The 26,919-nt window shown below is 36.2% G+C and overlaps 1 protein-coding gene across 1 annotated transcript; it reads right to left on the bottom strand.

Moving 5' to 3' along the window:
- Positions 1–794: 794 nt before the first annotated feature.
- LOC127979051 (rho guanine nucleotide exchange factor 2) lies at positions 795–26,078 on the bottom strand. The gene is made up of 22 exons (XM_052584169.1): positions 25,839–26,078; positions 21,695–21,857; positions 14,176–14,243; positions 13,910–13,973; positions 13,600–13,729; positions 13,038–13,147; positions 12,794–12,937; positions 12,025–12,275; positions 11,478–11,603; positions 10,016–10,133; positions 8,988–9,236; positions 8,760–8,836; positions 8,487–8,662; positions 7,503–7,570; positions 6,961–7,149; positions 5,914–6,012; positions 5,755–5,804; positions 5,262–5,303; positions 4,457–4,507; positions 4,037–4,348; positions 3,660–3,864; positions 795–2,152 (listed from the first exon to the last, which is right to left on the bottom strand). Exons 1-22 carry the CDS (start codon positions 25,899–25,901, stop codon positions 2,082–2,084), a joined length of 2,826 nt encoding a protein of 941 aa, XP_052440129.1. The 5' UTR covers positions 25,902–26,078; the 3' UTR covers positions 795–2,081.
- Between the last annotated feature and the right edge of the window lie 841 nt (positions 26,079–26,919).

Genomic DNA, 26,919 nt, shown 5'->3' with positions numbered 1-26,919 from the left:
TGAATAAATAACTGGGGTTGTTTGTTTTCTTCTAAAAGAGAAGAAAAGTAATCAGATCTAGCAGTTTTTAATGCTTTTCTGTAGGATATGTTACTTTCCCGCCAAGCAATACGAAATACCTCTAGTTTTGTTTTCCTCCAGCTGCGCTCCATTTTTCGGGCTGCTCTCTTTAGGGTGCGAGTATGCTCATTATACCATGGTGTCAAACTGTTTTCCTTAACCTTCCTTAAGCATAAAGGAGCAACTGTATTTAAAGTGCTAGAAAAGAGAGAGTCCATAGTTTCTGTTACATCATCAAGTTGTTCTGAGGTTTTGGATATGCTAAGGAATTTGGATACATCAGGAAGATAACTTAAAAAGCAATCTTTTGTGGTAGAAGTGATGGTTCTTCGATACTTGTAACAAGAAGTAGAATTTACAATTTTGGCTATAAGAAGTTTGCACAGAACTAAATAATGATCTGAGATATCATCACTTGGCTGAATAATTTCAACACTATCAACATCACTCTGTCATGGGTCATGGCAAATCATAATTTATGTTTTGGCATGTTGGTGTCGAATTGAAAGAAATTAGTTAATGTTAATGTACATTCGTCTGAATGTAAGAACAAAGACATTAAAAAAAAATACTGTGGAAGTCAATTGCTACCAGCAACTATTTGGTTAAAGAAATCTTCATTTGTGTTTCTACAGATTTGGAACAACTTAAGGTTGAGTAAATGATGACAGTTTTAATTTTTAGGTCAGTGGTTCCTTTGATCCCACTTTTGAAAAAGAACAAACCAATCCCGATGATGTTGTATATCAACGCTTTTAATTTCTTCAACAGTATTCTATATCCACTTCAGTAAATCTGAAACACTGTATGTTTCTGTCGTTTATTTTCCATACAAACATTTTGATGTCTGACTTCGGTAAATCCTATGTTTCTTATATAGTTCCTTCAACCATGAAGAACATCATCCTACAATCATTTCTAAATCATTGCTTCCTGAAATGTTGAACTGACTAAATTAAAAGCATAATACATCTCAGCAATATTCAGCCAAGCAAATTTTGGCACACAGTCAAGTAACTGCAAAAAACATTCTTAAACAAAACTGAAACATAAGCAAAACTGTAGTAAGACACATCAGAAGTTGTCGTGTTACTGGCAGATTTTGGTGATCCGATCAATAAATCTAATATTTACAAAATATTCCCCGTTAACACACACTGTGGGCTGAGGAACCATTTAGAATATCCTAATACTCAATCATAATAACCTTCCTGGGTTTATTAAGTTCTCTGCTATAGATGTAAATATATTTCCTGCAATATAATTCCTTCATAAAAAATCCCTCAAGTCTCTGAAAATAGTTTTTTTCTGTTCTATAGCCAGTAGTTATGGTCCCAGTCTATTATGTTGGTATATTTCAAGTTATGGCTTCTTTCTAACTGCTTCGATATGCTCGAAAGACAATTTAACTTTCCATTTAAAATAAAGGAAAATAAATAAACTTAAAATAAAGCGCAAGAAAGAGACTTTTTTTTTTTTTTTTACAATGACCGCTCACAAATTTCACTTAAAAAACATAAAGAAAAAAAAACAGAAGCTCTATTCTGGTTTTGCGTGCTCCAGCATGTGTAGAATTGGTACAAAGCATTGTGATGACTTTTCACATACAGTACATCAATTTCTGCCGGTACCCTTGAGCTGGATCAGTTATGTTTGGTTGATTTTTAAGATTCTTAAAGAATGTTTCTTCTTAAAGACTCCCAAGGCTGTTTCATGTCGCTATCAAGTGCAAAGTCCCATGATTTGCTGGACTCCATCTCCATCACGATGCTTTGGCATTTCCTTATTGGTCCATGGATGTCAAAAGCCATATGATTGGATTCCAAGGAGAAGACGTGTTGAATATTAACATGTCATAAACGGCCACACAGAAGCTGTAAGCAAAATTACTGGATACAACTAAATACTGTATGTATATAATGAAATGAATATTCACGAACTACGCAAGACTGCTCATGGAGTCTATAGTCTAGAGTTCCATCAGACAACGGGCCAGTCTTGGGTTGAGGATTGAAAAAACATTAGCAGTGTGAGGCCACACGGTCCCGAGGGTCTGAGGAGGATTCACTCTCTTCAGGAATGTCGTGCAGATCTGTCGAAGATGAAGAGAACGCAATCATTAAAAAAAGAAAATGATCAAATGAAAACGTATATTTGTACTATTCTATTTAAATACATTTAAAAATGTCATTTATTCCTTTGATGACAAAGCTGAATTGTCAGATGGCATTACTCCAGTCTTCAGTGTCACATGATCTCTCACAAATGATTCTAATAAGAGACATCTCTTATTTTATTATTAATGCTAAAAACAGATGCTGCTAAATATTTTTGCGAAAACTGATCATTTCAGGGTTCTTTAATGAAGATATCAAACAAAATAGAATTGATTTGAAATCAAAATCATAATCTAATTTAATATATTTGTCTTTACTATCACTTTTGAACAATTTAATGAATCCTTAATGAATAAATGTTTAAATTATTGTATTAAAAAACAATACTGTTTGAGAAACCCTTTCACATCTCTATCTCGAAGGACTTTAAAAGTCAGGCCTTCTGTGTGTTTAAGTGTATTTAGAAAAGGAATGTGTTCTGTGAATGACACTAAAGCTCTGAGAGCATTTGCTGAGATGCTCAACCCGCATTTATTGCCATTATCCACCTATAACACACATGCCTACAAATAATAGACTCATTTGAAAATTGTTGTGTAAAGAGGTTCTCCTACCTGACAGAGTTTAGTGTGTATTTGACAGTTGTGTGTGTGTGGGTGAGTGAGTGTGCAAGGTTTAATGTGATAAATTCAATGTTTATGTATGTAGTGCTCATTGGTTGCATAATCGTGTGTAGGCTGCTGTTAGTGTTACAAAGGGCCAAAGTTGACAGCGTTCTAGGTGAAGCACATCTACGCAGACTGTCTGATAAATATGTAATTGCTTCATAGAAAAAAGAAACAAAATCAGAGCAACAAACTCCCTGCCAACCAGTTTCCTAAATTGTGCTAACCTTTTGTATGTTTTCTTCTCCCTCATATAATCATTTACATTTTTTATGTATAATTATTTACAGATTTATTTGATATGTAACCATATTATAATATATATATATATATAATATATTTACATGAATAATTATTCTATCTATCTATCTATCTATCTATCTATCTATCTATCTATCTATCTATCTATCTATCTATATATATATATATATGTATACACATATTATTTGAAATATATATAATTGTATAAAAATATAAAATATGTATGTATATTCAGATAATTATATATACTTATATATATAAATTAATATTATTATATATTATTTACTTACGAATACATAATATTTATCTGTATATATGCAATTATATTTATTATATATTATATTAATTATAAATATCTTTTACATATATTGTACATTTATTCATATTATTATATAATATTTTATATTACTTTATTATGAACACATACATCATATTTGTATATGTATATATTCATTTATTTTTGTTATGTATTATCATTTTATATTATATCAGTTAGAAATAAATTATTTATTTATTTATTTTATTTATATCTTTGTATACGTGTCATTTTACAGACCTCTGGGACTTTCTGAACGGGGAGACACCCTCGAATCCACCTCGTCATCATCATTGTCATCATCATCATCATCATCATCAGATATCACATCCACTTCCACATCGCTGCATTCCTGCAGGCCATCTGATTGGTCCATAGATTCCTGGCTAGCCAATGGGGTGTCAGTATTAGGGTCGGTTTCGCTCTCTCTGCGAGTTGATGGGACCTTGAAAAGAGGAAATCAGAAGCGAATGAGATTTGGGAGCTACAACATTGTAGCTCTTGAATACTTTAGTATGCGCCTTGTGGTGTTTGACAATCTTTGCTTCTGGGTGCAAAAATGAATTTCAATTCTGATTTAGCCTGAAAGCTTACTAAATACTATAAGATGAACTCACCTGAGAGCCTGCACTTCCAGCTCCATCCCCTAGAGCGGCGCTATTGGTCTTAAGATCCCTGAGCTGTTTCTCCAGCTGGGCTCTGGCTCTCTCGCTGTCCTTGAGTCTACCCTCGGCTCCCCTGAGGCGTCCCAGCTCCTCCTGCAGCAGACTGTGCTGCCGTTGAAGCAGGGCCAGGTCTCCCAGAGAGCCAAAGTCACTCGCTCCATCCCGGGACAGGGAGCGCACCGTACGAACCCCTGCGGTGGCCGGGGAGACGGAGCTCTCTCGTAGGCAGAGCTCTAAGATGGAGTCCTGTCGTATCACCACACCCTAGGAGAGGATGAGTTTTTGGCCTCACTGACAATTCATTTGAGATCCCGTTTGGATGTCAGTGCTTAGAAGAATATCTGACAAATGTATTTTGCAATGCACACATACCTGCAGAGCGTGTAACTGAGCACTGAGATTGACCAGCCTCTGTGACACCTCCTGAAACACAAGAGACATTTTAGCCTATTAATACAAATAAATAAATACACACACTAGTCCATATAAGCCTGGAAATGTGGGTGTCCTTGTAATATTTATAGGTGGCTAATAATGCACAGAGTATTGGAGGGCAATTTCTTTTATTATTTTGCATATAAATTGAAAAATCACAGACAATGCTTTGCAATTGGATTATAATTTAAAATAACCGTTGTCTATTTTTATGTATTTTTTTAGCAGCCGTTACTCCAGTCTTCAGTTTCAGAAATTAGAAATCATTCTAATATTCTGATTTGTTGCTCAATAAACATTTATTATTAATAATAACAGTGTTGAAAATAGTTGTGCAGCACTGTTAAATTTTTTTTCTTCATATTCATGATCGATGTTCAAAAGAACAGCATTTATTTGCAATAAAAAGCTCTTGTAACATTACAAACGTCTTTACTTAATGCATCCTTGCTGAATTAAAGTATTAATCTGATAATAATAATAATACAGTTACTGATCCCAAACTTTTGAACTTCTAATTTTTCCAAATTGTCTTTATGTATTGCAAAATCCATATTCCATATATAAGCTTTTAATCGCAAGCTATTGTGTGTGTAAGTGTGCTTTGTTTTTATTCATATGCCAGACACTCTAGTCAGTTTAAAATGTTAAATAATCAGTTATCATTATCAGCCCATATGTATGTGTTGATATACACTCGGCCTATCCCTACAGAGAACACGTTATGCCTAAATGTCAGTACCTCACTTGGTGTCTTGTCCTCCATTTGATTCCCATTCCCATCCTGTAGAGAATAGGGACGTTTTTGCATTATACACACAATCAAAATTCTGAACCATTAAATTAATTCAAAAAGCTTTCATTTGTCAGCACAAGTTGAAAAGCACTGTCTCGCTATGTGTCGGTGAGAAGGGAGATAAAGCGCAGCTTTCAAGCACCAGTGGCGAGTCGTGATGGAGAGTTTTTGGTAGATTCAGGTTGCTATGGAAACCTGCGAGTTTCAGATGGGCTCGGAAAATGACTAATTTTTTTTGTTCAGCATTACATAAAAACTCAGCAATAGCATGGAACCATCTTACTATGTGCTGTTATGTGATGTGAAATAACTATGTTACTATGTGAATCATTAAATTCTAAGAAGCAGGCAATGCTGGATGTCAGGAAGTGTAATAAACAACTCACTAACATAGATATATAAGCATATTTTCTTACAAAACAACATTAGTTTAGTGTACCTGAGCAGCTTGGTTCTCCTGAGAGCCATTGACTAATACCTCTTGTCCATCTAGAAGAATGGAGGAAGCACAGTGGTCAGATTAAAGGTATATTTGGCCAATCAGACACACTAAAAGCAGACTCATTTACATAGCGTGTGTTGTGTATTTGACACATACTGATTACTAGCGCTCCAGTGTGGCTGTGATGGCCGTTGGAACTGCAGGGCAGAGGAACCTCAAAATTGGATCCTAATAGCAGCTCTGTCAATCTGTCCACTGCAGAGAACGAGAAAGAGTTCATCATGACATTTTACAAGATATCATTGAAGATTTAGCTAAAATGGTCAGTAAACTTCTCCAAAAAAGAAAAAAAATATATGAATATGAAACTTTTTCCCCAAAAAAGAAAAAAAATATGAATATGAAACTTTTTCCCCAAAAAAGAAAAAAAATATGAATATGAAACTTTTTTTTTCTTCTTAAATATAAAGAGACAGAGATGTTCTGGCAGCAAGTATGAATTTTATTATATTTTATTATCTTAATTTTTGGTTATTATTTTATTTATATATTGTAAATTAATTTTAAGATATTTAATCTACACAAACTAAAAACAAACATAAAAAACAAAACAACTAATTCATTTATTCAGAGGATGGGTCAATATTTGATATATTTAAAACATTATTAATTGCTACAATGCCAAAACCTCAATGCTTTCATACAGATAACTGAAACATTTTCAGACCATAATTTAAATGTTAGAAATATATATATTTTTATATTTCCAAGATATTTAAAATTTTTAATCTCTATGAACTAAACATATATAACTAAAAATACTGTCTGAAACTTCTGTTTTCTGTAATGAAATCTGTCATTTATTTATTCAGATGCTGTGCCGATTCATTAATTGCTAAGATGCGGCATCATCAAAGCTTTTATTTGAATATTTGAACATTTTATAGTTGTGCTTTTCAAAACAAAAATGAATAAATAAAAAATAATACAAAAAAAAAAAAACTCCCCTTATCGACTCACATGGCAAAAGCAGTCTTGGACTCTAACCTTCTTTTCTGTGGCCATGCACTGCTTACTCATAGTGTGAATACTTTAACCTATTAACATGGGCGGTGAAATAAATACACACTAGAGGGTAAAACCAACCTCATACAGGTGGAACGCCCTGCTTTAGCCCTGAATGTAACATCCTATCTGTCTTACCCTCAGTTATGGCCTGTGTGAGCAGCTGTTCCCCGTGAGGCGCCTGAGGAGACTCGGCTCTGAACAGGTTTCTGGAACAGGACGGCAGCATGACCTCATAACCTCCCATGACCTCCGCCAAGTCAGAGAACAGGGTGACCCGCTCCTGGAGCAGCTCTAACACCTCCCTGTCCTTCTGCTGGATATCAGCTGAAACACAGAGCGGGAGGAACAAAGTGCTTGTTTGAATAAAACACCAACGTCAGCTTCTTTACACTCAAGAAAGTGGCTTTGTTCCTCCTTCAAATTCTGAGTAAAGATGTCAAAACACATACAAATCTGTATATGTCAAGACAACTAGTTTTTTTTCTAGATAGCTCGTTTGTTTTGAGAAAATATCTTGTGATAGGTAACCAACTGATCTGACAGATGGGTGAAAGACCTTTTTAAAATGCTTCTTTTAATCCTTTAGTGCTCAACACACTGTAGTGATTCATCTTTTAAAAAACAATCTGAATGAAAACGTGTTTGTGAATGTGAGTGCGTTTGTGTTTAAAGCAAACCTTTGAGTCTTCGCAGAAGGGCCTTGTCCTCCGTTTCGATGAGAGGGAATTCTTCTCTTGATGGACAGCTGTGTGACAAAACAATGAAGGTAAAGGAGAATGATCATAAGAAATGGTAGTTTAGTGCCTTTTAGTGGATGTCAGTTAACACTGCAGTCATCTATACACTGGTGTCCCTGCTTTTAACAAGTACAAATTTAAAATGTTTTCAGGGAAAATAGTCCAAAAAAGTCACTCTATGCAGTTTTTGGATGAAAGTGGAAATATTGCCAATGCTTGTAATTTCTTTGCTGATTTATTTTATTTATTTTATCCATTTTGAAAGTATACTAGGTTGTTTTAAAGCTGCAGTCCGGGGACTCCCAGCAAAAGGGTATTAGCAAAAAAAAAAATTAAGTAAAAAAAAAAGAAGTAAAATATAATAATATTTATTAATTATAATTATTAATAGCTAACAATAACTAATGATAATAATAATAATATATATATATATATATAATTATATAAATTATATAATAGCACATCATCATTATTATTATTATTATTATTAATATTAATATGAAGAATAAAATAACAATTACTACTATTAATAACTTATTTATTATAATTATACATAATAATACTAGTACTTAATAATAAATAAATGAATACGGAATTTGACATTATTGCCTCTGTAAAATAACTCTTAATATTTTTTCAAGATGATATAAATTATATCTTTTTTATATATTTGGGAAGGAGTCCCTTCGAGCAGTAAAGTTTGTTTTTGCTGAGCTGTAATGTAAACAAAGGCTATTGGCAAGTCAAGCTTCCCACAGAACTGACATATCCCTTCGAAATGTCCTGATTCAAAAGAAAATACAAAGGAACAATACAGAAAAGTGCTTTCATGGGATTTTCCATTCAACTACAATAACAGAGATGCCTAAAAAGTCATTGGGAGCTTTGAGTGCTGTGTGGACTGGTGTATTTGCATGCATGTACCTGCTGATGGTTTGCTGTATGAGCCGAATCCAGGTGTTTCTGTCATCTTTAGATGCAGCGTAAAGCTCGTACATCTCAGGTGGGCTGGACTCACTGCTGATCAGGAACAAGCCTCGCTCCTGATTGGCTATGTCTCGGACCAAGAGACTCTGTAGCGAGACCACAGCAGATTTATCCTACAGAGAGAATGAGAAGAAAAGTTTTACAAACGAATCGCTTCCCAGTATCACAGTTACATGGAATAGTTAAATACTTATTTGCAAAGCAACTTACCAAACTGGCAAAGATGAACCGTTGATCTTTCTCTTGCAAGAATACTAGAATATCAGTCATCAGCATAACCTGAACATCTAGAACACAAAGAAAACGGGAAATTCTGAACATTAAAACACCCACAGCACATTACATGTAAGCTAATAAAATAGCACGTGTGTCTCTGTCCCTCTCACACAGACACGGATCACATCACACTTCCTCATAAACAGCCACAGTCTTCACTACCTTTGAGGCGAGAGCTGGGCGTTTTCCAGAGCAGCGTGCCTTCATGTATCAGCTGTCTGCGGTGCAGTTCGGCCGGTCTAAACAGGGCTCCGGAGCGGAGTTTGGCCTCGGCCCGTGGGTCGACCCTGGATCGGATCTCCTGCAGCCGCTGTGTCCTTTCAAGCTCTAACACCTGCTGGTCCACCGAACAGAGCAGCTCCCGTATACAAGACAGCGCCTGAGACAGACCTGCAGCTTCCTCTGGATTGTCTGCATTGTTACATTCAATAGTCAGTCTAAAAAGTCCATTGCCAGAGGCGTTTTATCACACATGAATATAATACATTTTTTTTTTATGAACCGGTTAGACCTTTGTTCATCTTCGGAGCACAATTTAAAGTACTTTTGATGAAATCTGAGGGCTCTCTGACCCTCCCGTAGACAGCAAGGTAACTACCACATTCAAAGTCTAGACAAGTAGTCTGTGTGACATCAGTGATTCATCTGTAATGTTATGAAGCAATGAGAATACTTTTTTTGCGCAAAGAATACATCATCTTGGTACTTTTCTGGACCTTGAATGTGGTAGTTACCTTGCTGTCTATGGGAGGGTCAGAGAGACTTCAGATTTCATCAAAAGAACTTTAAATTGTGTTCCAAAGATGAACGAAGATCTTACGGGTTTCAAACTACACAAGGGTGAGTAATAATTTTTATTTTTGGGTGAACTATCCCTTTAAGATAATTGAGACTTGTTAAAGAATTTGCATATCATTGCTCTTTTGTTGTTTTTGATTGCTTCAATTATCCTCATTTGTAAGTCACTTTGGATAAAAGAATTTGCTAAATTACAAACAAAATAAAAATAAATAATAATAATAATAATAATAATAATAATAATATATATATATTATTATTATAACTTTTTTTTTTTTTTTTTTTAAAGGACACTGAAAAGTTATAGACCATGGGAGGAAGGCCCGGAGGTGAGCAGCTGTTTAAATAAAAACATTATTGACACTGGCGACATGTATATACTTGTGTCTTACCTTTGGTGTTATCATAGATACGTTGCAACAGGACGGGGTATTTGGTGATGCGCTGAGTGACCAATAGGATGCACTCCTGGAACCCGTGACGACGCAGTAGAGGACCCCGACTCGCCCTCTGAGAGTGACAAAGACAATAGTAAATGGACTGTTAACTGTTTCTGCCTCTGTGTGCTATATTTCTACACACAGTCTAAAGTTATGTCCAAAATCTACAGCAGCTGTTATGCACGGTCAGCCAGGCACCTGCTCAGGAAACTGATTTTACAGATACCATAACGTCATGTCTAATGAGCTAGAACTAATTTATGTGAGCTTAAATCTAACCAAGAAAATATTTTATGACTAAAATACAAATTTCCAAGTACAAATCTGTAAATCTATAACCACGTTTTGTAAAAATACTTGAAAACTTGATAACACTTTATTTTACAGTGTCCTTGTTACACGTTACATGTACTTACTATTATATTAAAAATAAATTATACATAATTACAAACAAGTAACCCTAAACCAAACTTTAACCATATTGTAGTACATGTAGTAAATTAATTTTACACGGTACTTAAATGTATAATTACACTGTAACAAGGACACCCTAAAATAAAATGTAACCGCAAACCTTTCAAATGTTTCCATTTTTGTTGTAATGCCTAAATTCACTTGTACCTTTTAAAGCAAATTTACATTTATTTGTGATTATTTTATATTTAGACAATATTTAATATAGTACAAATTTTCATCTTAGATAATATTTTTTGTTTTAAAAATCTTTGATCTTGGCATGAAAATAGCCTTTGATGCTGACATGGTGAGAAAACAAATGTAAAAAACATAAATAAATACTATTAAAATGAATAATGTTATTTATTGATCAAATTATTAAATAGTATAAGACAAAATTTTACTAACATTTTTCTTTTTAGTAATATATAATACATATATAACTAATATAGTAATATTTAATAAATATATAAATAATGTAGCAATACACAGTATAGTGTACATTTTAATTTTGGTCAGAATCTTGTAATTTTGTTTTGCCATGAAAATAGCCTTTTATGCTGAAATCACTGACCAATATCTTCCACACCACTGCTCTGACAATATTTTACTTTTTTTAAAATAAGGAGTGCATTCAATAGCATATGTGCTTTGCTTTGTTATCAATAATCGTGACATGTCACTAGTTTTGTTATCATGAAAGCCCCATACTAAGCTATTACAACTAAAATAATGCACAAGAGCCAAACATGATCATGATACCTTGAAATCTGATGATTCACACATCTATGAGAGTTTGCAGGCATTTAATCCATTAATGCACCCGCCCACCATCATTCATCACTCAGTACCACTCTTTCCTCCCACTAGCAATACACAAGACAACACCTGACCCGGTTATGCAAACACCAAACACACCCCGACGGCAAACACCCTCGTCGGTCTCTCTTGTTCTTACCCGTATAAAGTGTTGCAGTCTCTTGTCTCTGGCCAGCAGCTCTTTGTAGAGTTTGACGGCCTTCATATGACGACTGCAGAACTCAGAATACACCTTCAGCATCTCGTCAGCAGACTGACCTGAGAACTGACGTACACACAAAGACACTGCACTGTGAACATTTTGCTCCTTGAAACCTGAAAGCTTTCAGCCTCCCACCCTCATACACTCGGCGAGAATGACGTTTCAATTTCCATTTGTCACTTTTTCTTTCTTTTTGACTTTTCAATGCCTCTACATCATGACATTATGATTCTCATTCAAAACCATGCATTTGCGATGAAATATGCTTAAAGTAAAGTGTTTGAAAAACAGACCCATTCCAATTTGTTTCATTTTAATGCATTTAATTGAAAGCTCTAATGTATATGACACATTTTAAACTGGCAATTAAAACAAGACACATTCATCCAAAATCACTTTTCACAAACAAACTCACTCAGGTCTAATGTAACCAAATGCATTTATTCCCTGTTCCGCCCACCTAATCTAACAATCGCATTCCTACCTGTTGTATTAGCACATCGCTGATCTGATTGATGGTGAAATTGTATGCGCTGTCGGGTTGCAGGCTTTGAGTGCGGCGTGCGAGGAGCTGTGTGAGGAAGTGCGTGTGAAGCATCAACAGGCGCTCCAGGCAAGGGAACAGAGCATGCACGACCCCCGGCTCCAGCTGCACCTCATCCAGCATACCCCGCCTGAATACACCATCCATGATCCGCAGCGTCCGAACGTGATGGAGCTCCGTCTGGATCAGCTCTGAAATGACATCGGAGAGGTCGTTAACATTCAATGGGACTCTGTTGGACATGTAGCTCAAGTAAATGAATTATTCAATTTGATGTAAAGAAAAACAAGGTAGCGAGGCGCAGAAGTACAGTTCATTCCATCTGTTGTTCTACCATCTGCGTACCTTTGTGTCGATTGTTCAGCCAGCAAAACACTGTGCATGATCAGTTCTTTCATTTTTATATTTAGATGATTTTTTTTATGTCATCTAAAACTCTGATGCATAAATGTCAAGTTTTTGTAAAGGTGGAATTTTAATATAGGCCATTTATTGGTTATTTTATAGACTTTCAATATATTTTAATATAAGATATTAAAAGTATACAGACATATATCCATATTCATTCTTTAAAAAATAAATAGTGTCTGGACAGGCATTACTGTTTATATGAGAGCAATTAACAGTATCTTTCAGGTTTCAGAGTCAACGGCCCATTTAAAGTCATAAACGTGCTTTGATTTTAGACTTAGATCTGTGTTTTTCTAACCGTAGATGACGTCCTGTCTCTTGATAACATCTTTACGGTGGGTTTGCAAGTAGGTGGAATCTACCGCCATGCTCCAGGAATCTGCTTCAAATTCCCGACCTTCAAACTCCAGATCATCCAGCAGAGAGGTGAAGTAGCACTCTCCTAAAAGCAGGAGAAAGAATAATAAGAACCATTTCTGTATTATAACTTCAGTTTGATACCATTTCCTATTATTAATGTTGGAAACAGTTGTGCCGCATACCCTCATCATTGAGTGACTCCATGGACATGGTTCTGCTCCTGAAGTTGAGTGAGTCTGTGGATTGAGACAAGATCCTGCGCAGCCCCAGAGGAGAGTCATCATTCAGAGTCCTACACGCACATGCACACACACACATGGACCATGTGCATGCATACAAACAGATGGATACATATGCATGCAATCACATGCAAAAGACAAAAAAAAAAGCAAAAACAAAAAACAACAAAATGAGAGGCAGCCATCATAATCACCACAGAAACAAAAAATACACATAACGAATTTAAAATAAAAATATAATAAATGAATTCAAATAAAGGGAACATAATGACTAATATTCAAACAGAACTGCTTACATTAAACTAAAACAGCCACAAACACACACACACAGAAGAAAAGATAAAAAAAACACAGTGAAAGGTCTTGCTCTATACATACTGTAGATATTTCATGACATTAACGTGATTTTTTAGAGTATTTATAAACTAGGAACTTGTGTTGTGATGGTGAAGCCCACAGATAAGAGCCCCATTTTATGCACCTCTCTGTCATTTCTGTCACTCACCCTGCAATGTTATTGGTGGAGACGCTCTTGGAAAGTAAGAGAGAAGACCGCCCACGACGGGACCCGAGTAGTGACTGGCGAAGACTGTCTGATGGGTAGATGGCAGAGTTTGGCCGATCCTTTGATTGGACTTCAGAGAGGCAGAACAAAGAGCAATGTCATGTTTAGACCTGCTATTGCTCAACTGTGGTCAGTCATATTCACATAATCTTCTCAGTGATATCTAATCACAACCGGTCACAGGACACACATCACCTGAAACACCCTGATACCAGATGCAAACAGTGCAGTGGTTCCATCACATCCTCACCTCTATTCCTCAGGGTCACATTCTGATAGGCCGAGTTGTTCCTTATCAGCGCCATTTTCTGTTGCTATTGTGACACACATACAGAGAGACCAAATGTATGACATATTTAGACTAAATCTTTTTAATAAACCATCTAAAGAAAACTGACCCCATTCTGATTCGTTTCTTTAACATCATATCATCATCATCATCATCAATCAAAGCCAGTGTCTGCATACCTATGATCCAAGTAAACCGCGTGACAAGTGTGTGCACTAATATCCCACCTTTTGTTTCATTTTGACACAGTTTGGTAGTGTATCCCTGCAGCGGTTGTGGATGGTGACATTACAGGCTGAAAAAAAACAACAACACTGTTATCTTATCTCGTCATCAGACAGTGTAAGCATCATACAATCACCTGTACACACAAATGTAATAATGATGATCGTGATCTTTTCATAGTCACATAACTTTCAATCTGACTTCTGGTTGGTCCAAGTTGGTCATTAGTTGGTTGACCTACTAATATGTTCCAAAAACAATCTTGACTATGATAGACTGATAAGTAGCTCTTTCTAATATTATCTATAAGCTTAAAGCAGCTAGAAACCAACCACGGAGTTTTCAAACAAAGCAAGCAGCTTACAAAGGGATTTTCCAGCAAGGAAAAAAAACAATGCCTCTAATCCATACTCTAACCTCCCCTTCAATATTACAGCACATAATCAAGGAAATCTCAGATGTACCATACCCAGTTTTTGCCCCTCTTTCTCTCCATCTTGACCCCTGTCCATGTTTGCGTTAAAATGCTTGTTCTAGATCTTCTTTACAGCATGCTACTAGTCACTGAACATTTTCTCTGGTTACAGCGTATTGCTTTTGTCTCTGAACCCCTATTGTTTCAGAGCGGCTTTGCTTCCTGTTTTGAGGGTGGCTGGGAAGGAAGAGGGCCGGGGGCTCCGGCGGGGTTTCCCTAGCCCAAATGCCCCACAACACACACTTACATGAGTCAAAACAATCACCCAAGGAGCAGCAGAGCATCTCAGAGATGAAGCTTTGTAGAGGAACATTTGATTTAAAAAAAAAGACATAAATTACTGTAGAAATGTCAATTTTAAGACTTCCATTTAAAAAAAATAAAATAAGGGTGGTTTCTTGGCAAAGCTGAACACAGACAGATTCGAGATCTAAGAAGCAGCTCTCAGTTTGCTCTTTATTAAATCTCATTGCTCTCAAGGAGAATTAAAGCTAGTTCATTTTTGCTCAATTTTGTATTCAGAATTTGGGGGTCTGTAAGATTTTTAGATGTTTTTACAAAAAATCTTATCAAGCCTGCAATTATTTTATTAAAAATACGTCCATAAAAGCCATTAATGTTTTTTATTTGAATATATTTTAAAATGTAATTTATGCCTGTGGTACAAAGCTTTATTTTTAGCAGCCATTAATCCAGTCTTCAATGTAAGGCTGCACGATTATGACAAAAATCATAATTCTTGATTATTCTCTCGAAATTGCATAATTGCGATTATTAATTACGATTGTCTGATGTATTTTTATATGAACATAAATAAGCTTAAAACACTCGAACTGAAAAACTTTTAGTGCTTTTCAATAGTAAAAATGTGAAAGGTATTATAATGTTATACTACAACTTAAATTAAAACAATGGAAAAACCCTTAAGATAACATGTAGAAAGAAAAAACTCATCTTAAGCATACAGAATAACATAAGTGGACTGTAAAACGATTAATGCCACTTTGAACGATTAAGTAATTGTGTCATCCATAATTGTAATCGCAATTAGAAATTTTATTAATTGTGCAGCCCTACTTCAATGACACTTAATCCTCAGAAATCAGTCTAATATGCGGATCTGGTGCTAAAATAGCAATTCCTATTATTATCACCAATGTTGAAAACAGATGTTCTGCTTAATATTTTTGTGGAAGCAGTTATACATTTGTTTCAGGATTTCTGATGCATAGAAAGACCTGCATTTACTTAGAAAATATATGTCACATTCTAAACCTCTATCACTTTGGCTTGATTGAATGAATGCTTGTGGAATAAAAGTATCAATTTAATTTTTTCAAAGTTTTATTGACCCCAATCAAACGAATATAAAGTCTATATCTTAATGTGTGTGTGTGTGTACAGTATATGTATATATTTTATATTCTCTCTCACACACATACACACACACTTTAGCACAGCCTTATGAATGCACACAGATGTCTTTTGCAGTTGCACTGTGACTCAGTTGAGCAGAGTTTTGTTTTTAAGAGGGCGTATCGAGCTAAAAATATATTAAAACACACAGCGACTCCTGTGTTCTGTTCTGTTCCATTCTGCTGCGCATCGTCCAGCTGTTTTTGATTGCAATAACATTTATGATGTAAACGCCCACTAACATGTGCATCTGATCAAGGTGAAACCGGCCCTTTATCCAGTGCTCCCTTAAAACGATTACTCTGCTATTCATTCAGGCAACCCACTAAGCTAAGCTAATTTTAAATTATTCCCTTATTCCTTTTACCTTTTCATCTACGAAACATTAAATAAAACAGGCTATGGATAAATCTTTATCCATAGTCTATACATTTATCTAACTCACTTTAAGACCTAATGTAAATCTGATCCCACTCAAAGGTGTTCAGTTCAAATGGCCTTTGTTCTCTCTTGCTGTGTACAGAGGAACAAACTACATGTTCCAACACCCACACAAGCTCTCAGTGCAATCAATACCCAGACCAGAGCAGTTGATCACAGAGCAGCTCATCAGTGAGCGGCTAGTATTGTCTGGTCTTGAAATCTGACCACGATGACAAAATAAGGAAGAAGTTAAAAACAATAGTAAAACAGAGAACAAGAAATGAGAGATGAGCACAACAAAACAGGAAAGGGTGTGAGAGTAACCAGCATTTATATGTAAATGTGCTGATAAGAATCGTTCAGGTTTAATGCACGTTAAGCTGTATTGACAGCATTTGTAGCAGAATAATTTTATTTCATTCTTCAAGCTTTAAAAAGCAGCTACAATTATAGTTACAGTGAAACACAACAGAATAAAATGGTAAAATACACAGTTCTTGGATAGTATAACAACAAGACTTAAACATTATAGATATTAATATGATACTAGTGTGATAAATCACTACTATCCTTGACTGTGTAAAGTTTGATTCAATACTTCAACCCTTCCAGGACAACAAAAGTCAAGAAACTATAAACAGAAGTAGAAAGGGAGAAAATGTAAACACTGGAAGTATGTGACAAATAACCATGAGTTCCTCCACTTTGAATTGAAACTCAAAAATAAGCACAAACATAACAATTTAGACAACTTTGAAGCTAATGTAACGCTTGACTGCTTTTAATCCCTTGAAGCGCATCATCCTGTTTGCTCTTATTGTAAATTCCTTGCTGGAACCATGACTTTATAAAAAACGAAAATTGTGTAATCAACATTATGCAACAAATGTATCCATTAAGAATGAGAAGAATGGATATTAATGTCTGTAAAATGTTATTTATATTCATTACATCATGTAGGCATATATGATGCACACAGACACACACACACACACAAACACACACACACACACACACACACACACACATACACACACATATATTACAGCGTGTGAGTGAATGTGGTGGAATGTGTGAAAACGCCTGCCATGAAGAAACTATCCAGACCTCTAACTTCAAGATGTGTGTGTGTGTGTGTGTGTGTGTGTGTTATCTTGGCATGCTGTGGTAGGCCAGCCACTAAAAATATTCAACATACTCTCCAGCACATAATAAGACTCAAGAAAGCAGTTCAGTGCTGGAACATAGATGTAATGTGAAAGAGGCAATGGGCAGACAGGTGTGGCTTGTAAGTAATAAAGAGGCTTATGTTAGTCTCAAGCTTGAAGTCCTGGAGACAATCATGGAAAGAGAGCGGGGGAGTTGGGATGGGGGAAGAAAGCCGGAAAAATCTTCGGAAGGAGTGAGGTAAGCGGCTGTTTTTTATAGCCTCTGCGTTGATTGGCAAGATCGCAAACAAGCTCCTCCTAGGGTTTCGTAAGGAGCATTTATTCTCAGGGTTTTCATCAACAGAGGATGTAAGCAAACATTAATCAAGAATGGTAATGCTATTATAATTATAACCGTTAGTGTCCAATCACAATTACTACCACTCATACTTATCATTAAGGGTGTGTTCAGATCCATAATCGTAAGTATTAAATTTCAGCACAAAGCTAAATACCTATTTATAAGATAGTCTTAAAAAGGATTAAGTTTTTTTATTATAATTTATGAAACAACCCAATAAGTTTACCTTATGTACCGTAGGGCTGTCAAAATTGCTCAAAAATAACGTTCGAATATTCCCTCTAAAAAATACATGAATATTCGAACTATTCGAACATCTGTTTGTGCATGTTGTCAATGACGCACATTACGTCAATAACAGGACAAAATAATACAAAGAGACATAACTACTTGTATAGGTAGTCTATTTAAGTTTAAACATATATGACAACGTATTACCTACACAAAAACAAGGAAATCAACTAATGGCCAAGACAGCTCTCTCACCCTCACGTTCTCTCCGCATAATGGTTTAAATGAACATACACATTTTTGTGCAAGCAATTTAAGGTCGCGACTGTTGTCCCAAATATAGCAGGCTCCATTCAGTGATTGAAACAAATATTATTAATATTAATTGAAGTTTTACAGCATATAGAACTGACATTGAATGCTCCGAGTGTGGTAAACATGGACCTTTTCCTTGACATGAAACGATAAATAATCAAACCTCGGATCCACTGTTTGACAGAACTTCCCGAAGCGTGCCCCATCGCGATACTGATCGGTCTCATGTCCCTCTTCGTCCAAATGAACGAAATTATTTTATTTTATGGCCTCTTGTCGTGTTGCAGACAAAGATCTTGTGGCGGGCGATGCAAAGTAACGTTAAGTGCCAAGACGTGACTCTTAAGCTGGAGATCCACACATTATGCCATGCTCATTTGGGTGCACATTTTTGAGATTTTACCTCATGTTGCTAGTGGTCGAATGGTATGCTAACTGTATCTTAAATAGCTTTTATACAACTTTATCTCGCGTCAACAATTTTACCTCACTTTCTCTGCTGCAGTCGAGTTGGGCTCTGCACTTGCTGGCATCTTCCATGAAGACGCGTCAGCTTTCAGCAGTGATGCTGTGCCAGACAGTGCGACTCCTGGGACCTGTCCCTGAACCTTCAGGCACGCTAGCGCCCACTCACAAAACAGACAACCACGCCTCTACTACCGTGGACGTTTTTTTCCACATTTTTTTTTATTCTAATATTAATTTTCACCTTCGAAATTCTTTTTTTTTTACCAATTCGAATACATATTCGAATTTAGAATATTCGTTGATAGCCCTAATATACAGTGGTCTTTGTAATACACTTCAAAACCCTCTGGACTCTACACTGACAACCTCAACTTTAAGAAATACCAGTATGTAAAATATTTTAAGTGTATCTCGAAAGAGATGAATCATGACTAATGTCAATCTAAAGTGAAGTAAGAGGCTGTTCAGTCTGTTCAGTCATAGTACTACATACAGTATGGCCCAAATCAGAAATGAAGGCTACGTACACTTCAAGCAAATCAGATGTTTTTGCTCATATGTAACTCAGATCTTGTGTTTTTGTCATAACTGTGTGAACAACACGAACCACATGGATTCTGATATTTTCAATTTTGATTTTGATTTGTGTCACTTCCATATATGGTACTAATCCGATACATGTCAGCTGTTTTGCAATGCGACCGCAGTGTGAACAAATCACATCGGAATTCATGCAACATTTACGTCACTCTAGATCGACATTCGGCGTAATTCCACACTGACGGGAGAAACTTCAAAGATTTTACATACTCAAAATTATCAAGACAAGTAATCAGTGGAAGTGTAAGTGTTAAAACTCTGCTGTCTTTCATCACATCCTTGTCTTTATTTTTCATATTACCTGCACATATGGCTGGCTTCTGCAGCAGAACACATTATAAATAAGCACATTATCGCTTACTTTATGTCCGCTGTGTTTTCTTCCATATGACAGCACGCTGCAGAAGTGTTGCCAAATCCACAGTTTTCCTGCGGAAATGGGCTACTTTTTGCTGTGGATTGTTTTTCAATTTTGTGGGTTGATGTGACCCCACTAATGCAATATTTACCCCCATTAACTTAGAAATGTGGGTGTTTCCTCTTAAAATTATAGAAAATATCTTTAAAATTAAAGAAGATGTTTGTTACCAATCTTATTAGAGACAAGCTAACATCGCAGACACCAAGCAGTAATGCCATAGTGCAGGAAATGAAAGTTAACATATTAACATTAAATACATTAACATATTTGGTAACTGTAAAAATACATCTATGCAGCAGTGATGATGTGAGTATGGTAAAACTGCTCCAGGAATGTGTTCACTGCTGTGTGTGTGCACTTTGGATGGGTTAAATGCAGAGCACAAATTCTGAGTATGGGTCACCATACTTGGCTGAATGTCACGTCACTTTCACTTTCAACCAACCAATCACAGTCTTCAAAAGACTGTGTTATAGCTAGCATAGAGGTCAGCCCCACCTCCTCACAAAGATAAAGGTTTTTATCTTTTCCTCCCTCGGATTTGTTCTCAGATTGGTCCTGAATCACTTTTAAGCTAAGACTCCTAGTTAGACATTTTTATGCTAAATTAGGAGCTCTCCGAGAGGATTCTTAGAATATTTAAGATGTGGTTTGTGCAGTTCACACTAAATGATCACATACAGGATGAGCAAAAAAATTGGATTTGGGACACATTTTCCTCCAGTGTGAACGTAACCTATGATAATAGTGAAAAAAAATCAGATGAGGGGAAGAAAATAGAATAAACTATAGACTCCGGAATCAGCTTTTTAGACTACCAGACATTTCAACACCCTAGCAACCACATAAGAACATGCTAAAACTGCACAGAACACCACAGTAAATGCATGGCAACAAACATCCACAACATTCTATCATCATCGATGAACAAACACCATCTATTACTTTTTAAATTGTTTTAGTGATAAAATGAGATAAAAAAAATCCCATAGAATTGTGATGAAGGGATAACAAAAACCATGATATCATACTGACTCCTTTGAGTATGTTTACATGACAGCGACTGTATTAAAAAGTTTTTTTTGCAATGTTTTGCATACAAATGACAACATAGCCATCACTGACATCAACAAATTCACATTTTCTGAGTTTACACAGAGATGATAATAGTATTATTTTTTTAAACCTCGCACTTTGTTTTCATTTATTTATTGGCGTTTGCTTCTATTTTGATAGGGCAGTTGAGTAACGACAGGAAGTGATGTGGGAGAGAGGGGGCCGAACGGGAAAGGTCCATAAGCTGGGAAATTATACTCAGGATGCTCGTAGCGCAATGGCGCTATATGTCAGCACACTGCCCACAAGGCTATTGGCTCCCACCTAAATTTTTGCACTTTGAAACTGTTTTCAAAAGCTTGTGTATTCAGACCCCCAAAACCCAAAACTGTAAACGAACAGCCAAAATGTATAAAAACATTTTCCATTTTTAGTTGAAAATGGTGTCGTTTAAATGCCCCCTAGACTGGCAAAAGCCTAACAACTATTCAACTTCAATCCATTATTGGCTTAAATAAACTTGGCAGACAGGATTACTGGTGCACTTTGTGGGTTTTGAGTGTGATGTATGTGTATGTGTGTGTGTGTGTGTGTGTGTGTGACTCACTCGGGCAGCTGAGGGCCTCCTTAGCGGTGATGCTCTTGTTGCAGGCTGAGCAGAGCGTGGTTCCAGACACGGTGAGAGAGTTGAAGAGGTGGCCATTACTGTAGCGCGCCTCTCGATCTCTGGCTTCTCTCTCCCGCTCCCTCATGCGCTCCTTCTCTTTATTCTAATCGAAACACAAAAACCATAACAATTGGTGAAAACGATAATTATTGGTTGGCATCATTATATATGTATATATTCCAAATATCTCCACCAGAGTAAAATTAGCATAGTATCATTGTACGAAACAAACAAACAAACTTTGAGCTGGTCAAAGAACAATTGAAACTCACACAGACAATGATGACACTATTGCAGCTCAGTTTCTATTGTGTAACCGATTCATCTGCCGAACTGGTACAAGCGGAGATCACAAACAGGGAAACAACCAATTCAAAAGAGAACTTGCAACACTATTTAGGAAGAACTCATGCTTCCAACAATGGCCACATTGAATGTCTAGAAGGCCTGTTTTGACAGGTAAAAGATTTCATCATGGAGACATACAGCACATTCATGCCTGTGAAGTGGATTTCATTGGAAAAGCTAACCTTTGCTAATCAGCGTTTAAGGGAAAGACAAATGAACCCTATCAGCCACTATAAAAAGTCACTCATGTGGTTTTAGCATACAATGACGCATTTCTCATCTATTCCTTGTTACACAGATGCCTAGTTTGATAAATTTATTTATATTTTTCTACGTTTGTCCTCTCTTTCACCCTCTGAATCTTTGAGGACACAATCTGCTAATAGGCCAACTGATGTGTGTTGGCAATTAGGGGATGCAGGTATTAATCAACATTTTGAATTATATTTTTTATAATTGAGTTCTTTTCAGTTTCAGTGATTTTGTTGTTTTGTAATTTATTATTAGTCGTTAAATATTTCTATTTAGCTTTAATTTCTTTTTATTTTAGTTTAAGTAATGCTAGTACTACAACTTAAACTTATTTCAGTCTAAACTTGCTGATTTTCAGCAAGTTTCAGCAAGTTTTTTTTCAATAAAAAAAATTGTAATTCCGTTTTTCCATCTAATGTTTATATTTTATATCAGCTTTATTTATATGACCAAAAATGATTTTTAATTGTTTCAATATTAGTTTGCACCCTGCCATTTTTGCACATGGGTACAACATAGTTACAACAGTACAACATACTGTACCCCACTGCTCCGGGTGTGTGTTCACGGTGTGTGTGTTCACTGTTGTGTGTGTGCACTTTGGATGGGTTAAATGCAGAGCACAAATTCTGAGTATGGGTCACCATACTTTGCTGTATGTCACGTCATTTCACTTTCATTTCATTTCAACATAGTAAGTTTTTTTTAGCTAACCTTCTGAGGCATTTTACATTGTAAGCAGCCACTAGCAAAAGATCCTCCATAATATAATGAAATATTCCCAGTTTATATGTTCCTCTCTGCTCCCTTTGATGTCACTGCTCATATGCCGACAGGATATTTGCTAGAGTTTAGTTTAAGACAGTGTCCGTCCTTGTGGTACCATCAGCCAATCCGTGATGTCATCAAAACATTTTCCAGTGGCTCCAAAAACACACTGCAGCTTTAAATCAGCTAAATTTAATAAGTCCAAGCATTAATTTCACTCAATTACCAGTACAGCTCTGTAAACTCAGTTTATCTCAATCAAACATTCGGAGATGTGTACTTCTGCAATGTTCTTGATCATAAAAGATTTGACCAGCAGCTGGTGTTGGTTAATATTCTAGTCAGCATTATTACAGAAGCCCGACTCAGCCCAAGCTGACCATCTTCCTCTTTTATGTACGTTTTATGATGGGTTAATTTGCTAAAATGAGGGAAAGAGACAGCTAAACGTCTAGACGAACGATTAAAAAAAAATGAATTTGAAATTTAAACTGAATTTTTAAGATAAGATGTCTCGTATTTTTTTCCATCTCTGAGGACACCAGACCCTGTTTTGGGATCGCTTCTTCTGAAAATCGGCCTCTCTGTTGACATGCAAAGCAGGAAATAATGAGAGAGCACTTCCTCTTTCTAATCTGCACGATGCATGAGTAAAGGTTGCCATAGGAACACGGGCATGTGTTGGAAGTAAGCAACAGAAAATGTGTTAAAAACAGGTTAGTGTGTGTGTCTGTAGCAGTCCACAACCTGCAGGATATTGCTATCAAATTACCAAATCTAAATTGACCTAGTTTGCCCAAAAATCAGCCCTTCCAGGATGTTTCTGCATTGTTTGGTACGTGTATGTGCGATCATCTCTGCAGATTTGGGAAGTCGCAATAGTTCATGCTAAGTCGGAGAACAAACCATGTGGTAAAATGACACTTTTTTTTGGTATGACTCTGTATATTACAAACCACAGAAGCACAAACTAGGAGCAGCTAACATTTCCAAGTCTGCGTTTATAAAATATCATGTCACCCTACTGAAATTTATTTGAGAGTGCAAAAAGAAAACAACCTCTGTGGTCGTAGTTCACTTGAAAGTTGACACTAAATCAAACTTTCGGTACAAAAGCATGAGTGCTATGTGCCCTGAGCACACTGTTGTTTGAGTTCAGCAATCATGTCTAAAGTTTAATGTCATCTCCCGTCAAGGAAATGGGCTGAGACTGGCAGGACTTAACGTCGGTGCTCTAGTTCAAATAGTCCCAGCTCCAGATTTAGTTCAGCCTGCTGTGGCCCGATGGCCTGGATACAGCTGGCCTATGGGGAACCATGACTGATTAGTTGACACTGACATTCTTCGCAAACACTTTTACACAAAAGCTAATTACAATACAGGACAGTAGCAATTGAGTGATATGGATTCTTTTGAAAGGCAATGTCGACAAATACTTGGGACACTGGGGCTAGTTGTCACAGAGAGTGTATGTCAACTGTAAGGTTTGGTTAAATTAAAAAGACGCAATGTACATTTTTGTATTTTTACAATTTCGTGAATTCTTTTTATTTATTTTTTAGGCTGTTTAATAGCAGGTTCCCATGTAACAACTTACCCCACATAGTGTGACAACATGTCTCTGTTCTTGGGTTGCTGGTGGACTGGATTTCGCAAATAGCACCAGAGTCTGCTTATTAATGTGCTAAATGGGCACTGTTGATGGCCAAAAATGTACAAAGACTGGTGGAATATATCAATTAAAAAAATACTAGGAATAGAAAACTAGGCCTTGGCCACACTTCTTGTTTACATTTAAAATGCTTAAATTGGTGTTAGACATCAGTTTGACCTATGACATCACCATTTAATAGACGCAGAGGTGGTGAAATGTTGTGTGTGTCTATGTGTGAGCAATAACACATCTCACTGTTTAAAAAATCTTGCCTTCGGACCTGAACCTGGAATTGATGCTTTAACTGAGAGCTATTTCTATGGCAACCTCTCTTTTGGCTCTCCTTCTCTTGAATTTTTCTCTATGTGCGCACACACACAGTCTGTTGTTCAACATTCCCACTCAGTAACACCTACACAACTCAAACTCATACTGAAGCTAATAATTGGACAAAAAAGGTGCACATTCAGTGCCAAAAGCAAACATCCTACCCCTTACTCAAGGTGTCTCTATACAGCAGAGTTAAGGCTGCTGCTCTGAGCAGGCTCTGCTGACTTCAGATTGTGTGTAAACATAAAAGCTGTATTAAAGTCTAACCCAGCTCTAACCCACCTGAACTTCTCAGAAGTAGATCTGATGCCATTTGGCTTCAGTGCAAATATGAATGCAGCATCTGAGCAGCCTTAAACTTTCTGTGCTGCCTTTGCAACATACCAAAGTTGACATCATATTTCCTTGTCAACATTTATATACAACCTCTATGTTAATAGCTGATGTATTTTTATGGTCACAAAACACACTAAGTGCTTTTCTGAATTAGTGTTCCACTGATTTTGTATTAAAACAATATGTAACGTTAGCTAGCTATTATCAAAATACAAAAAGTTGTATTGAAAAGAACTGAACTGACTTACAACATACTTCTCAAAACCTAATATTTGAGTATAGTCAATATTATAGTCCCTATTAGCGCTAAAATCCCTTATGAACCATGACTTACAAATATTAAAGTGAAACCTTCACACGTCTGAGCTTTTCTAATTCTCGCGTCGTTGCACTTACCCTCTGACTGATTTCTCTCATCCTCTCCTCGCGAAGTTTCGACAAATCCGCTACTCGAGACATTGCGATATTCTAATCGTCTTTAGTACAGAGGAAAAGCGAATCTTCTTACGGCAAAATGTGTATATCCCATTAATTTAGGTAAAAGTTTCCTTTGGCCCCGTTTATGTCTAATAGCAGCGGTTTTTAAAGGGAGGAGACATTCACAGAACTGCGCGGTGTGTTAACTTTGAGGGAAATAAGTCTCTCTCTCTCTCTCTCTCTCTCTCTCTCTCTCTCTCCTCCCCTTCAGAAAAGCGGTGTTGCCTCGTTCAGGAAGCGCAAGATGACTGTATTGCCGACCGCTTAGAATCTAGATAACTATAATCTTTATATGGTTCAATTGAAATGAGGGGCATTTTGTCTCTTATCTTATCTTTTACTTATCTTATTGTAAATATTTCTAAACCAATCAAGGAAAAAATATTTTCATTTATACGAGGAAACGCATTTTTTCCCTTTCTTTCTTGTATCATCGTTATTAATAATAATTAAAATGCATTAAATAGTAAACCGTGTTGTTGTGTCAACTTAAACTGTAAAACTGACATGTTTATATGTTTTTAAATCATTTTTGCTTGAGAATGCTTTATCAGCTATGATGTGTAAAATAATAATAATAATAAATATAATATAATAAATATAATAATAATAATAAAATTATATCACATACATTTCTAAATATAGAATTATCATGATAATATTTGTGAGTGTTATACCCATAGAATTAGTAGGCTATTAATTTCTTTGGATAACCAGTCAGTTTAAGTGTATGCAAAATATCTGCATATTAATATTCGGCCTGTCACAAGTTAATATGATGGAAACATCTGTTCTGTGTGGTTTAAGTACAATAGATGCTACCATCTGTCATGATGTAATAATGGTACTAAAGCAACAACAATACTGGAGACTCTCAAACCCGGTCGCTGATATCCTACAAACAAACAATGACATCAGCTTCGGCACTTACACCTATTCAGCATTTTTTCACAGAGGGCTGTACCACTAGAAGGAACTAAGAATAATTTTCGGAAAGCTT

This window comes from Carassius gibelio, chromosome B19 (assembly GCF_023724105.1).
Source record: "Carassius gibelio isolate Cgi1373 ecotype wild population from Czech Republic chromosome B19, carGib1.2-hapl.c, whole genome shotgun sequence".
Lineage (NCBI taxonomy): Eukaryota > Metazoa > Chordata > Actinopteri > Cypriniformes > Cyprinidae > Carassius > Carassius gibelio.
This window is presented reverse-complemented; position numbering and strand designations above follow the sequence as displayed.

Coding starts and splice junctions, on each gene's coding strand:
- LOC127979051 (XM_052584169.1), bottom strand. CDS start 25,901: ATGTCTCGAGTAGCGGATTTGTCGAAACTTCGCGAGGAGAGGATGAGA. Junction 4,508..5,261: donor AGGACAAGACACCAAGTGAG/GTACTGACATTT, acceptor CTTGTGTTTCAG/GAGGTGTCACAGAGGCTGGT. Junction 3,865..4,036: donor CTGGAAGTGCAGGCTCTCAG/GTGAGTTCATCT, acceptor CCTCTTTTCAAG/GTCCCATCAACTCGCAGAGA.